The sequence below is a fragment of the Bombus vosnesenskii genome, unplaced genomic scaffold, assembly GCF_011952255.1.
Source record: "Bombus vosnesenskii isolate JDL3184/JDL3185 unplaced genomic scaffold, Bvos_JDL3184-5_v1.1 scf7180000013351, whole genome shotgun sequence".
Lineage (NCBI taxonomy): Eukaryota > Metazoa > Arthropoda > Insecta > Hymenoptera > Apidae > Bombus > Bombus vosnesenskii.
This window is the reverse complement of record NW_022882987.1, coordinates 2,788,919-2,804,524: the sequence shown is the minus strand read 5'-3', so window position 1 is coordinate 2,804,524 and position 15,606 is coordinate 2,788,919. Positions and strand designations below refer to the sequence as shown.

At 38.9% G+C, this 15,606-nt stretch overlaps 1 protein-coding gene across 1 annotated transcript in view; it reads left to right on the top strand.

Moving 5' to 3' along the window:
- LOC117236688 (neural cell adhesion molecule 1) overlaps window positions 1–15,606 on the top strand; it is a 306,271-nt gene that overhangs the window by 240,000 nt on the left and 50,665 nt on the right. The window contains exons 4-5 of the mRNA XM_033499841.1: window positions 9,341–9,451; window positions 10,769–10,972. Coding sequence (XP_033355732.1) covers window positions 9,341–9,451; window positions 10,769–10,972 — 315 coding nt within the window. The remainder of the gene's footprint in view (window positions 1–9,340; window positions 9,452–10,768; window positions 10,973–15,606) is intronic.

The window sequence follows — 15,606 nt, the reverse complement described above, 5'->3', positions numbered from 1 at the left end:
CTGAATTTACTTAAACGACATCGAAGGAAGGATTAATCTAATCCGGCTGATTGGTTATGAGACTTATCGCTCGACTCCGCGTTCCACGTTTCGCAACACGGCCCTCCACAATTTGCATATTTGCAACCACGATACGACGGTACACGCGCCTTGCGCCGTTCCAGCTCGTGTTTCCTGTCAAGTATTAAGCCGGTTTGCTATGCTATCCTCCTCCTATCGCTCACCAAACTTCTGGTAATGTTATTATTATTGCTTTATTCCCCGGAAAATCCTTCGATATTCGACGGAAGCCAAGTTTTCTCATAAAATATCTTATTTCTAGTAAAATCAACCTGACATTAGAGCCCCGTTTCTGCCGGCCAACTTTTGGAAGATCGACCCAGAGTCGTTCGACCGTGCAAAAAACATTTTGATTAATCGGAAACGATCTGAGATCCTTCGACTTGGAATTGTGTATTTTTCTATTTTTAATCGAACTGAATTTGTAGGTGAAACGATTGTTTACCGTCCAATTAATGATCCAACTTTGTCGAGGAACGATTTTTCTTCGAAAACTTTTAAAACACTTTTGCAATACTGTCTGCACATTTCTGCTTCTTCTCGAAGTTCTCTCGCAAGTGTCGCAATTCGTTGCAACTCCGAAGACAGGTAATTTTTGTTACCATTCTCTATCCTATTAACAACTTCCTATTCTATTAATCTTTGCTTTAACGCTATACTTACCAACGTTACACAAAATTTCTTTACCAAGTACATTAATCGTCTTTAATAATAAAAATCACTCAGACGATAAAAGTCTAGCGTAGTCCTTTCACCAAAGTAGGACGAGAACAACCTATTAACGCAAACGCGACTTAACGAGTCAGAAATTTGGTATTTCGCAAGAGTTTAGGAACTCTTACTGTAGGATCATCAAAACATCGTAGATTAGACACTCCAGAGAATCAAAGTTTGTGTAGCTCTCCTTCGAAGCTCCTAGCAACTCGTCGATATGAAGTTTGCCGAGTCAAAGGTTCCTGCTATCCGAAGCAAGTACACGAATCCACGAGGGTTTGTATCAAGCATCTCTATTCGAAAATCATGCATATCCAGTCGTACGAGTACAGGGAGGCGACGAGTGATCGTAAGGGAACTTAACTTGTGTTCAAGTATAATTATCCCATGTTGGAGAGCGTGAAATCAGATACAAAACTAATTTCGTGTGTACGTATCGTCGCGACTGGATCGCTCGACGCTTTCCCATCTAATCTCGATAAACTCCTTATCGAGCAGAAGGTTTCTCCCTTTTGCAGAGAGGTGACGGCTTTCTTTCTCTTCGAGAATTCTATTACACGTGAACACAGCTCGTATTCCTTTTACGGATGGAAAGACTGGCCCTGGCTCTATATCCCAATGGCAACCGAATCGGAAAGTGGGTCTCTCGACACGCTAGGACAATCTTATCCCAAGGAGAAAGCCCAAGACGAAGAGAAGAAGACACCTACGAGCCTCTGAATGCTGCAGTTGTCCGATCCATAAGAAGGTTGACCTGCAGACGAGTATATTTTCTGCTGTCATAACGAATTTACGTTGAAAGGAAGATATTAAATCGCATCAAGAGTAGCGTTTCGGAAATATGATTTTTGCAGCAATAATAATAATAATCGCTCACGCATCAATTGTTATTTGCGAGGACATAAAATAATAATCCTTTTTTCAAAAGGTTTCTTGCCTATTTGTTTTAGAAGCCCGGTTTTTATGGGAATAATATTGATCGATAATACATTTTTCAGAGTGTTCCTTGTCCGTTGAATTATAGAAGAGCGGGAAAAGTTTTTATCTACCGGATTGATTGCTGTTAGTAAGTGTGTTTAGAATTTTCTGGGGAATTTCGCGAAGTTTATGAATATTTGAATTCTTGGGAAAGCATTTTTTCTATGTGGAACTGGTCTCGTACCTTCCTCCCACACCACCATGAAATTTTTATTTTCTACTCGTTTGGAAATAGTATTTCACGTCTGTGATCATAAAAAATTCAATGTGCTCAGAGTGATGCGATGACGTAGTTAACTATGCAATTAAACGAACGGTACTTTTAGAAGTTGACATACATGATTAAATTGGAATTACCGAATGATTGACTTACGCCAGTATAATTCTTAACCTACCATATCATAACTAACGTGGCAATTAACATGTCACAAGTAAGTGTAAATATAATTAAAATTGGTCTTCTAAAGGAACATTACTTATGAAATAACCCAACATAAAGACTCGTCATTCGACAACCGACCTCATAAGAAATGCATCGAAATAAGATAATGTAAAACTATTGTTCCTGAATTTCCTTAAATGACAATGGCAGTGTTAATTAATCTGTTTTATCGTTTTAACGGAGGAATAGACACGTTATCCGACTCTGGAACACGCAGTAATCTCTGTATGATTCGGTGTCTTGAAATCAGCCGGATCAATATGTATACCTCTTTTCCATTTGCTTTTCTCAAAACATTGAAACGTGTGCAAAACAGCTGTGAAAAACGAGTCACAGTAATATTGATATCGAGCACACGAGCAGTAATATTGATATCGATGGGTCGTGTGTTATACGAATAAATGAATCCCAACGAAATATCCCTGGAAGATATCAAAATCAGTTGTTTCCTTCGAAGTATTCACAATACACGTTTCATAAATATTTCAGAGAATCCAGACGACAAATAATATAACACGATACTACATCTGTTTCTGAAACTTTTATGTCGTCCGTTTTGCGCCAATATCGTGAATGGCCAATTCTAGATAGATCATAGAAATTCACAATAAATTTAGGAGGGTATAAAATAACAAGATGATTTTGGAAATGACGAATCAGGCGATTAGTAAACTGCAAGTTTAAGCAAGTTCAGAGCTTTGCAAACACAACCAAAGCTTCGTGAAATAGAAGCTAAACGAGAAATTCGCTATGTTACTTCATAATGTTTCATATTTCGTATTTTATACATTTTCGCAAATTTTAATTTCCCACAAACGCATGAACATTAGCAATCTCATAATCGCCGTTGTTGAGCCACATTCGTCGTTTTAATTCAAACCAGCAAGAACAAAAAGAATAAAATATTCGGCGTTGTTCTTTGCTGAAAAAAGGTAAAGATTATTACATTTGGTATTTTATTGTAAGGAAGACGACTTAACGAAGACGACGTAATGCTAATTCGTCAAAGATTATTTGTCAATGGAAGACAGCTTAATCTGGAACGATCTTTACACTACCCTTCGAGAGTCTCTAACAGAAAATCCGAGCAAAATTCACGACATTGCGTTGAATTAACTTCTCTGGGACCGAAACCCCAAAAAGCAGGGGATTCTTGCAGCGGCGTCTCATTTTGCCCAAGATTCGTTCACACTCTATTTCCCTTTCACGACGAAAGAAGAATTCACGGCTCTCGTCGACGTCTGAACCAACACGAATGAATCTCGACAAGATCTTGTCCCGGAGACCTTTCCAGATCGGCGCTGCTTTCGCAGAAACGACGAAGGGAAAAGGAGGGAACCGACATCTGGGGAATCGGGTGTCCTGATCTTACCGAAATTCTCTACTACGAGCCATCGAAACGTAAAAAGATTACGGACGTGATACGTTGTTGGATGATGTTTAGAGGGATATTTGGTATTAACCGTGAAACAACGTGAAGAAACGGAGTTCTACTATGGAAAAGTATTTCTGGAAATTATGGTTTAAAACACTAAGATAATCTGCCCTTTGTTAAAATATCCTATGTATCTACCTTTTCGAAATCGAAGAAAGCTCAAGTTACGTAATTTTTTGTGACATTTTCATTTTTTTCCGTCTAAGCTTAATACAAACCTCTGAACTTGTATATTATGCTTACGACACATATTTCAAAAGTAGGAAGAAGTCAAGAACAGAAGTTTTATTCAATTCTTAAGATTTGAAGATCATGCGATAGAATAACTGCTTCAATTTAATCTAAACTTAATTTTTAATTGGAATTAATTATATATTGGCGAAATATCTTTTAAAAATAAAACGAAATTGAGTGAAAAATGTTGATAATCCCTAAAATAAAAACACCTGACGAAACAAACAGCATAGCATTCTGCGTCATAGCTCGTTTGACAGTCCTATGTCTCGAAAAGATATAAAACGCCGCTTCTGAACGACATTCTGTGAAAGGTGAGGATCCGTTCAAAGAAACGGAATTAATGAAGCAACCTATCGGCGAAATAAACGAACATGGCAAGGAAAGAGTCGCTATAAACAGGTAAGTGGTGAGGGGCGAATGTGGAACGCGATGGAATCGAGAAACGCGAAAGTAAAAACGAATTGAATCACGGGTATTCATTGATGCGGAGTCGACGGAAATCCAGGACGGCCGAGCCGGCTCTTTGGAAAATTCACGTGTATAGAGAGCGTAGCCTGCAACATGGACGAATATTGATCCCAACAGCTCTTGCAACTGACGCGGAATGCGTAAGGAAGCCGTTTACATATCCGGCAATAAATGTCCTGCCTTTTAGAGAAAATATTTCCACACGCACTGTGTATCCTTGCGCTGCGCTTCAACGTATGTATAATTGAAGCGACGATGGTATAGAAAGCCGAGGAATTGACTCCAACATAAAATATTTCTTCATTGATGAACTGAAATTTACCGATTGGAATACGACTTGAAAATGATATTTTCATACGATGTCTTCAATGTGTTAATGAAAGATTTTTGCAGATTTTCCTGCACGGATATATTAATTTGTACGGAAATATTAATTAGTAGACTGCGAATGTTTGTATATTTATGAGGAATTTAAAGAATATGGTCTGAAATATTGCTATTTCGACGCAGCTAAGATAATTCCAGAGCCGCTTATTCTTTGTGTGACACGAGAGAAGAGAGCATCCTTCTCATATCATAGGATATTTGTATCACAGAAGTGAATCAGTTTCTCGTATATATCATACCACTGAACCTTTTTAAGGAAAGAGAGGAGCAACCGAGCGGATACTAGAATAGAAAACTCTGTATCCTGAACGAAGTATCGCATCAATAGATTTCACGCGTATACAAGGACTTACCGAAGAGAACAGAATGTAGGAAACATCCCTATATCATATAACCTTTGACGTACCAAAAAAGCAATAAATCTAAGTCTTCGAAAGCAGCCTAAATCTCTCTATTTCATCCCTTACAACTTACAAGATGAAAGTACAACTTGTAATTCACACGACTCATTTCTAAATCACAATTGAATAAAAGAACAGAAAAATAAAAGAACAGAAAGGAGGTAGAGTTCTGAAATGGTCAACACATAGAGTAGAACCATATAAGACGAAAAGGACGATAAATCTGTCTTCGAAGGCACCTTCGATATCTACGAAATCAAATTCCAACCTGTAATCCTCGCGATCCACTCCCAGTCCCAACCGAAAAAAGAATGATATTATGTACAACCAACGACATCCTAAAGAGCAATAAATCTTCGAAAACAGCTCTCGAGAACCCCCAAAAACATCTCGACGTGATCATCCACAAAACCCCTGGAAGAGATTCGCAAGTTAGGAAACAAAACTACAGCCAGCAAACCACAGAACCCGCTCCCAATTTCCAGCCAAACAAAGGAACGGAAAAACAGCTAGCAAAGACAGGAAAAACAATTGGAAAGACTAGAAGCTTCGGAAGAAGTCGCGCGAAATGGAGAGAACGGACGAAACAGCAGCAAGGTCTAAATTGGAGGGGCATGTAAGAAGGTGGAGTGCTCGTCGAAACGAGTCCTGTTGTTTTGCTCGCTGCTAGCCCTTCGGATTATACCAGATGTGTGTCTTTCTCCGTCACGTACATGCATGCATCCGTGAAGGCTAACACGTAGCGAGGCAAAGCTTTCTGTGTACACTACCCGTACGTACACTACCGCTCAAAACTTATTCGGACACTTGTCTTTAACTTACTTATTCTTGGTAAGAGTTAATCATATTGGATTGTTCGGAAAGTTTGTAGCGTTTCTGGCATTTTTATGTTCTGAGTATGAAATTATATACAATTTATTATTATTAGTAGTAGTCTGAATAATATAAACTTTATATTCTGTCATATTTTATAAATTATATATTTACGAAATTCAAAGAGAATGATTTATCATGTACTCTCGCAAGATACTACTTAACAAATACTGCTTGTATCTACTTGAACATAAAAGGCGTTAATTAAAAAGAAAAATCTATCGTTGATGAATGGAAAGCGTCGTTCTTCGACAACAAAGGAAGGTCTCGTTATTTCCGTGACAAGTAGGTAAAAGCTGTTCAATGCTCAGCGACAATTTGCCTGACCTTACGCATACTCTCATCTTTACAAAATATTTGTTGCATGATAACAAAGGCTAGCCGCGAGTTTCGCAACTTTTTTCTCGGTAACAAGAGAAGACGTAGCGCGGCTTCGCGAACGAACGAAAATCGAGCTGCCGAACCAATTATCGTAATGAGATGTTCGGACTGGCTCGACTAGAGAAACGAGACAAGCTGTTGTCTGAGTCAGCTTTGTCTTTGAAATTCTGTCTTGGTATTCCTTGACAAGGAAGGGGGAAATGGTAAAGAAACTGACTCGGTCTTGCTTGGTTTAGGAATTCAGATTTAACGGTTCGTTGGATAAAGTAGAGAAGATTCTTGTGAAGGATGAAAAGATGATATTGGCAATGGTTTAGATTTGATGTGTGTAAATAGAATTTGGTGTTTCGGTCGATCGGTTTATCGGTTGGAAAACCTTGTAACGGGGATTATTCTCGCACATTACGCAGGTTCTGAGGGTTGCGTCTATCAGAGAGAATATCAATGCCGCCTAACGTACTCTTCAAGCAAGCTCAAACAATCAAATATTGGCTTGGTGGGCGTACCGCGACTGCCGCTGGAACACCGCTGATACAGTTCAAATAGTCTGAGTTACAAGGGACAGTTAATCGATCCCCCTAATGTTACCTTGTGCGTTGCGGTTCGTAGCCCATCGCAAATCTGCCAGGAAACTCATTAATGCTGTAATTAAATTACCACGTTTTACTATGTCGGAATAAATCCGACTGAAATTCAATATGATATAGGACGAAACTCTAAATCTTCTGGAAGGGACACAAAGTAAGAGGAAAGTATTTATTTCGTCGCAAAAAGACTTAAATCGCTTAAAAATCTTGGGACAGTTCTCATATTTGCAATAAAACCGGGAAGATTAAGTAATCGTTAAAACGTGTGGAGAAATATCATTTAACATGATACATAATAGATGACAATGAAAGTGTTTAGTGTGTATTATGCTGGTGAATTGGAGAAGTAAAACAAAGTCTTGCAACTTTTGAACAGGAGTGTACAGGTGTAGTTGATCGAAATTCTTAATTTCACAGCGAGACGATATAACTCAACGATCAAAGTATAGCACGTTAAACAACGATTTCTGTGCCAAATAAATAGCCAGGAATGGCTGAATTAATAGCATTTTCGTCAGCAATTCCTGTAAGCAACGTTTCGAGTTAATAAAAGTTAGTGTACGACGATGTATCACCGTGTTCGAAGACGCAAGCCAGGAGGCACATTATCGTTGTGCATCATATTTCCTCGAGGATTGTATATCTGGTGATTCGAGAAATGTGCACCGTTATACAAAAGTTTAAGATAACTTGCGAAATGAATATTTGTCTGATAAATGTATACAAGCATAATTACAATTAGTGTTATTTTAATTTTGTCAAGAAAAGTATTCTATTAAAAAATGAGTATCTATCTGGAAACGTATCGACTAATATTTTATGTATTATACGTTTGCTTCCACGATAAAATCCCTTCTTCGATATTTTAGAAATCTGATATCCGTTCTTGACTTCCTTTTCTCTTCCAACTTGGTCTAATCGCCTCCATATATGTTCTCTCCTATTGAGATCAAGGCTCCATTTATGGTAGCATTTTCAACAGAATAAACCAAGGAAACTACAAACTAAAAACTACGTTTTAGTAAACTACTACTACGATAATATGTAAAAATCCTATTTCCATGTAACGATACATAAAAACGTTTCCTAAAAATAAGCTCACGGATTAATTTGCGTTGGTAAGAGCAGTACCATTAACGATCCGAGACTTACGCACAACGCTGTATAACACGTACCACATGAAATTATGATACAGTAAGTGCTACAAAAGCTAATACCAATAAATGGCGCGTCCTCCCACCGCTCCTCCCATGTCATTTATCAGAATCACGAGGTTAACGTCACCCAAACCCACGAGCCACGAGCTGAACGAACGAACGAACGACAACATAATGTCGCGGATCGACTTTCCCGGCAGTAATTTTTCAATTACTTTCCCTGCAATACCGTTGGCCAGCGGATCTTCTCTTTTTCCATGCAAAAGCTGAGAGGAGTCCGCGCCGTATCGATTTCAGATTCCAATTTAATGGCGTCGCGGTATCCGAGCCGCGATCTTCCAATACCAATTTCGCGTTATCGGCCTCCGTTCGACGACGACAGCTTCCGTCTTGCAACTGCCAGACGCGGGTCGCGCGATCTTCGAACCCTACAAGCGACTCTGCTCGCAATTCGAATGGTCTTAGAACGCGATTCTACTCCTAGTCTGGGGAATTTCAAGGTAGACTGTGTATTCGAGGTCCGTGAAATTTTTGGAACGTTGGATACTAGCGTGTTCGGGGTAGCGGAATTTTCTACGTGACTGTGTGCGTCCGCTTTAAGTTTGAAGCGAAGGGCATGAGAGTGGCTAAGCATAGATTTGGGAAATCGAAGGTGTGATCGTAGAGTAAGCTTAGCATTCTGTACGTAAATCGTATATATTTGTAATCTTATAAAAATATTCAATGCAACGTTGAATAATAAATGCATTGAGAATATTTTTACTTTAGGTGGTACTGCACTAGAGATTCTAGAACTGTTGGTATATCTAAGACACACATGTCTCTATATCGATAGAAAAATACATCGCGTTGGAAACTCTTTTGTTTCATATGGCACTTCATTTAAAATTTTAGAACTCTGAATGTATCTAGGACACAAATTTCTCTATATCGGTACGAATACAGTATTGCATCGGGAATTTTTTCATTTCGGATGACATTCAACTAGAAATTTCAGGATCCTGGATATATCCAAGATACAAATTTCTACATATCGGTTCCAAAGATGTATTGCATTGGGAATTTCTTCATTTTGAATTATACTCTACTTGAAATTTTAGAATTCTGAATGTGCCCAAGCACTATACGTATCCAAAACATCAATGTCTTTATATCTAGGATTTTCTCGTTCTAACAGATGTCAAGTGGTAAATGCTCGGTGGTTTGCTTTGGTGTTACAGTTCCACCGCACAAAATCGTGATCGTCGATGATTCCGGAATCGCACGGAACTCTATGGTGGGTCCGTACATAGAGGGCGACACTCTGCGGCTCTACTGTGACGTGTACGGCGGTAAGTACAATGTAACGTCACATCGTACCGTGTTCCCGTGGTTCGGTCGAGAGGGCCGCTGGAACGTCCGCTGCAATTCCAAAAACGAGCACGGCTTTCGTGGATCGTTGAAGCCTCGTTTGCAACGGGATTTACGTGACAGTGTTCGTGTATGTGGCAAGGAACGCTGGCCACGTCCAGAAATTCATTTTAATCGCCACGTTAGGTAGCTCCTTTACCAAGTAATGGATACAATCCTGTGCTAAGGTCTTAGAGTATCTACTAAACGAAATCATGCTTTCCGAATTGGGAAATTACGAAACAGAAATTTCGATAATGTTGAAAGTAAAAGATTAACAAATATCAGTCATTTGCATAGAGATTGCTTTTAATTCTTTCGAATGTGATATAATTTATTTATAAGAATTATGTTTCTAAGAAAATCAGTGAATGAAAGAATAAGAGATTCGTCAATGAAGAACTTGCTTTTTCCGGACAATAATTCAATTGTAGCAAAGTTATGTCTTAGGAAGTTTGCAATGTTAAATCGATTGTTTTCGATATTGACAACAATGATTTTGTTAGATACGCTCAATTTTTAAGGAATTTCTAATTCTGAAAATACACACAAAGAGTATCTTAAAGTATATTTAGTTTCCATCATAAAATTAGCAACGTAGATGGTCTAAGACTTTTTCACAGTACTAAACCCGAGGAAAGATAAGAAAATTGGCAGTGATTTAAAGAGTACACAAAAGTACACTATGCTCGAGATTACTCTGCATGAAAGCAAATTAATTCGATTATAGTATTTATGATCGTGGCACTGCGGTATTGTGTACTTAGAGAAGAAACGATAAGTAATTACAGTTTTACGAGATTCTAGGGTTAAAATACCGGGAAACCGTGGAAAATAGGCTACGGCAGTACAATTTTCATGTGTACTCGCAGTAAACACGCATTACGTACGATTTACGGACTAAAGTACCTGGTGTTACCGTGAAAGATTGGTAGTTATCATCGTGACAATTTATTTCAATTACTGTCGCGGATATTGCACGCCCTTCGCGACCAATTCTTCACTGTAAATGATTTTTACGACGCAATCTCGAATTTTTTTTATATTTCCCACTAAAACACAATAACGAAACGAACGAACAATTCTATGCAATTTTTAGCTGACAGGGGCGAATCGTTAACAAAATAAAATTCATAACTACGATCCACTGCTACCTTTCAGAATGTTACCGTCAGGCAAAAATTCTCGTTCCCAGTGAGAAGAAATTCAGGAAATAGTTTGAAAATTGCGTGAAAAATGGAAGTGATGCGTTTCCACAGGTAAGCCAGCGCCGACGGTGTCCTGGCACCGCGACGACAAACTCGTCAGCAACAAAACCGTAACAGTGAGGAACGGCGTGACGCGCAACGAGCTCGTTATAAAAAATTTAGGACGGGACGACGTCCGTTCCATGCTAACCTGCAACGCAACGAATAACAATAGGTCCATCCCGCTCTCCTCCACCGTTTACGTCGACATGAATTGTAAGTATCGCCCCACGGTCACAACGATAAAAACTCCCCGAATGCTTGGTTTTGCTCGAAACTATCGTAAACTGGAGAAACGTTGGCGGCATCAGGTAATAGTCGCAAATACGAGTTCGTACTTCGTTTAGCGACGGTTTTACACTTTCGACAAGACATTTAGTTTAAGAGTGTAACAAAAACGATATGTCAGAAATGACTGGTAATCATAAAACTAAAGAAATTTTTTTGTAAAGATTCGAAACTCTCAGAATAACGATTAGAATTTAGATGTAAATACATGAACAAAGGATTAATTCGTAATAATTAAATATCCGATGCCTTTGATTGCAACATTAAATCAATTAGTAAGAAAATGAATTAATCTTTCAAATAAATCACGAATAAACAGCGAAGGGATGTAGAATTATGAAATAAACGAATTTAACTGCCAATATAAACCCGGTTTACGACGTTTCGCCTATTTCTCACTGTCGTTCTCTTTTCACAAAAAACATTTTGATCTCTGCTCCTTGATATCCCACGAATAATAAATCCGAAAGATCGCGTAAAATATCGATCGTAATAAATAAACAAACGGGTTATAAGTCGGCCTGTTAAAACCAAGCGTCAAACGAACGAATACTAAACTTATTGAACAAAGTGACATCGATGCGGTTGTTCACGGAAGAAAAACTGGGTTATGAAATTTCTCACCGCGATGAAACTCCATCGACGCTACCGCGCGTCTTTGCGATAGCGCTTTGCTATTGACAAGCCATCGCTGCGAGATGTTTATCGATATAATAGAAAAGCCAATGGCCATTTTTCTAGTGGCGTTTCGCGTGCCACGCTGCGAAATCCGAGCGAAATACCTTGTCGATGGGCAGAGATGAAGTTTCCACCGAGCGAGCAACGAAGTTTAGATCGACTTCGATCCCACCTCTGAACAACATCGAGGATCCGATTGATTCTCAGAAACCCAATAAATATCGAGTTGTTTGGAGAGTTCGTAGTACTTTTAATCAGCCTATTATATCTTGCATATTCATTGTGCACTTTTATAAAAAAAAGGTATGCTACCAACAAATGTCCCAATTAATGAAAAACATGTGACATTGGTCAGTACAAGGTGTGTGATGCTCGAAACAAAAGAGAGGCCTTCAAATTCTTCCTAAATTCCATCATGAACTCTTCGAACAACCCAATATTATAGACTCACCGTCTCTAAAACAATTCTAAAACAAATAGAACACACTTGACCAAGTCAAGCGATTCAAAGTAGACGAGGACTTTACTCGACAGACAAATATCTTCTGTATTCGAATGCTAAGATAACAACTGGCAGCCAATTGACCATACATACAATAATAAATAACATCATCGTATTATTTGCCAATTTCCTAAAGATACAAGTCAAGTTTCTCTTAAATCCCGCTACGTTCTACAGAAACTTTGCCGAAAAATGCAATAGTAAAACAGAAATACTGATCTCGATTTTATCACCGACCCCTAGATCCATAATTCTAACCCCTAAATTGAATCATCCCACACATATATTAAGGAGAACAAAAAATACAGAAGTTATGATGGGAAGCTTGTTCGCTCGTCATTCAAGACACGTGACCGCGGTGGCAAGACCGATCTTTTGAATCTAAATTATCACGGGTTAAGCCAATAAAACGTAGGGCGTAACGAGAAATAATAAGCTTACGCGTCAGGTTGGAATCAAGATGAACGATAAGATCTTTTGAAAGGAAGTACACAGGGACGGGGATCCTCGGAGCTTCCTCTGGGGGATCGTCCTATATTCTTTACAAGACCGAACCCATTTTCCAGCCACTGTGCGTAAAGGAAACGAGAGATAGGAGGTGGCCACGGGCGTGGTCATTACAGGATGAATTACGTTCATGGGGTTGCCGAGATACCCTTCGTCCTTTTGCTTCATCTTTTCCCCCTTTGGAAAGGTTTTCGATTATCTATACAATGATTTAAAATATTCCCCGATAACGTTCACGGATCAGGAAGTGACCATTTCCACTCAACGACCTCTGATCTAGCTAACTCCCCTTGCCTTTACCCTCTTGGAACAAAGCGAGAACTGATATACCGTTTATACCGTCATATCGTTTGAGGATACTTAAGAAAGATGATACTCAAAAATGGTTAAAGGGAACGATGGCCGATGAATCTGATCGGAGACAGCAGATATTTTAAATCTCACATATTTTTTGGAACGGAGCACAATGGAGATCCTTTTTAAATGGTCTATCCAGAACGATGTATTCTTCCCGCGGTAAATAGGATCTCTTGAAATTAACGTTTCGGCCTGTAAATCGGCAAACGAAGACTTTCAACTGAATTCAAGCCCCTAATTAGCGGCTAAGTAGATCTTAAACTAGGTTACGCAAAGTTTTACCCTGCACTTTTTTTGCAGAGGAGATATACGGTTTGACGGGAAATATAGAGACAACAAAATCCTTTTACGCGGCAAGAATTCCATTAAAAAGTGCTGAATGGTCGAATTTGCTACGGATTCACGAACTTTCGAACAATCAATCGGCCACAATCCGAACCCTGTTGTTCGAGTACCCAATACCGAGGACGCTGGTAACAATTATTTCTGACAGGTTCCAACAAGGTTCTATCGATAAGCGGAACATTCGGCTAGGAGCGAAGTCGATGCACAACAGATGACTAGACCAGATTACCTTGTCTTTGGCCGCACCAAGTTCCGCGAGATCGTGCCGCAATTTAGGAGAATGGTAAAGTTCTGGCTGATAGCCTCGTTCCACGTCACCCAGTTCTTAAACAAAGTTTGACCCTTACCGGTGTAGTAGACTCTACTAAGTCGTTTTCTCGGCGTTCAATCCTACCAACGGTCACCATTCTCGCTTCGCTGTTCCCAAATTATCGTCTCTCAAATGGTAGACTGTGAAACTCTGCTGATCAACTAATTTTTTTTAAGCACTCGAATGAAAGGAGTACAGCACGTCATTTCGTACATTTGCGCCATTACGAAAATGGTAATGACATTGAAACACGAAGAACTATTTTTAGAATTGAATCAATTAGATCTCGACGATGTCGTGACTCGAATCTTAAAGGCTCTGATTTAGATCGATCATCATGACAAATTGTAGGAAATGAGTCATTTGATTTCAGACGAATTTATCATGTCTTGTAATTTCAGAAAAAATAGAGCCTAGTCGATTTGACTTCTGAGAAACTCGAGCACATCAGATATGTAATATCGTCGCTAGAAATTTTGTATATATATCGAAAATACGTTTCGGGATCCGTTTCAAATTCCTCTTAATCTGAACCGCGCTTTAAACAAGAGTTTTAAACATCTCGGAAGTAATCAGTTCCATAGGACGCAACAATTCCGATCACTCTGTTTCGCTATAGCTTCTCGATCCACGAGCAAAGCTTAAATAATTTAACCGCGTGTAATTCCCAGAAGTGGTAAGTAAAATGCCAGATTGGCGTTTCACATTGTCGTGGCGCGACTTTACGCCACCGGATGTTCTAGTCTCGGTGGAATATCGTTCGTAATAACGTAGCCAATGTCATTCGCTCCTATCCTTTACTCGCTAGCTTTTTACGAGCTTCCTGTTTGTTCCTTGCAATTTTCTTTATGACTCTATTTATGCCGGTGGTAATAACCTAATTATGACTAATTTCGGCACGTTCAATGTGCGTGAAAATAATTTTCTTACATTCTATGCATGAGGTCGTAAATCGATCGATGTTGAAATGACTGAACTGTAAGGATAGAAACAAAGTTTCCATGTTTCTATCAGTCAAATTATGTAGGTTTATTATGGCAAGGAAGTTTCTTACAAACTTCCCGTTCGTTCCCTTTAGCTATCTTTATGACTTTATTTGCCATTATAGTTTCAAGACTCTTACGTCTGAAAATTATCAGCGAATTGCTGTAGCACATACGGTCGCTACGATCATTAGAAACGCGTGAGATAGTCTTTGAAAATACATCGTTTAACGATGCGAAGAGGAAGACTACATAATTTCATTTGTTCGATCTATTAATTCTCTGTTGTTTATTTCCTACATACAAAGTTTATCTTCGAAGATATCGATGAATCGAATTCGTCATTTTCTTATTGACTGCTCGTTTCGTCTGTAGAAACTTTCGTCCGCCGTTCGATGTGTCATGTGATAATTCATTACGAGATCTTATCGGGAAACTTCATTAAAGAGAAGATGCCCGGTGCTGATACATAGTCGGGATTAGCATCGTTGATATCAGTATCGTTTCTACTGCTAAACTGGTTATGATGTCGGACGAATCATCCTAATGAATCCGCAACTTCACTGAGATTCTTCATATCTGAGCAATGCTTACGCCATCGGTTGTACGAACCTTTTTTTATTACCAGCCTGACTATTATCTATCCTAGAAATGTCTCCAACATACTACTAAAATTTACTAGTAGCAGGCTGACCATTTGTTTAAACGACCAGCTTTTAAAGTTCTCGCGAGCAGTAGTTTATCGCATTCACTCGTAAAAACTTTTTCAAATGGCTAGATATCGCTGTTTGTACGCGATAAGTCGAAATTTATTTAATACTGGAACCACTAAAAACTAAAGTTTGTAGCAAAGAAATCAAAGTGGGTGATATATAGAAAA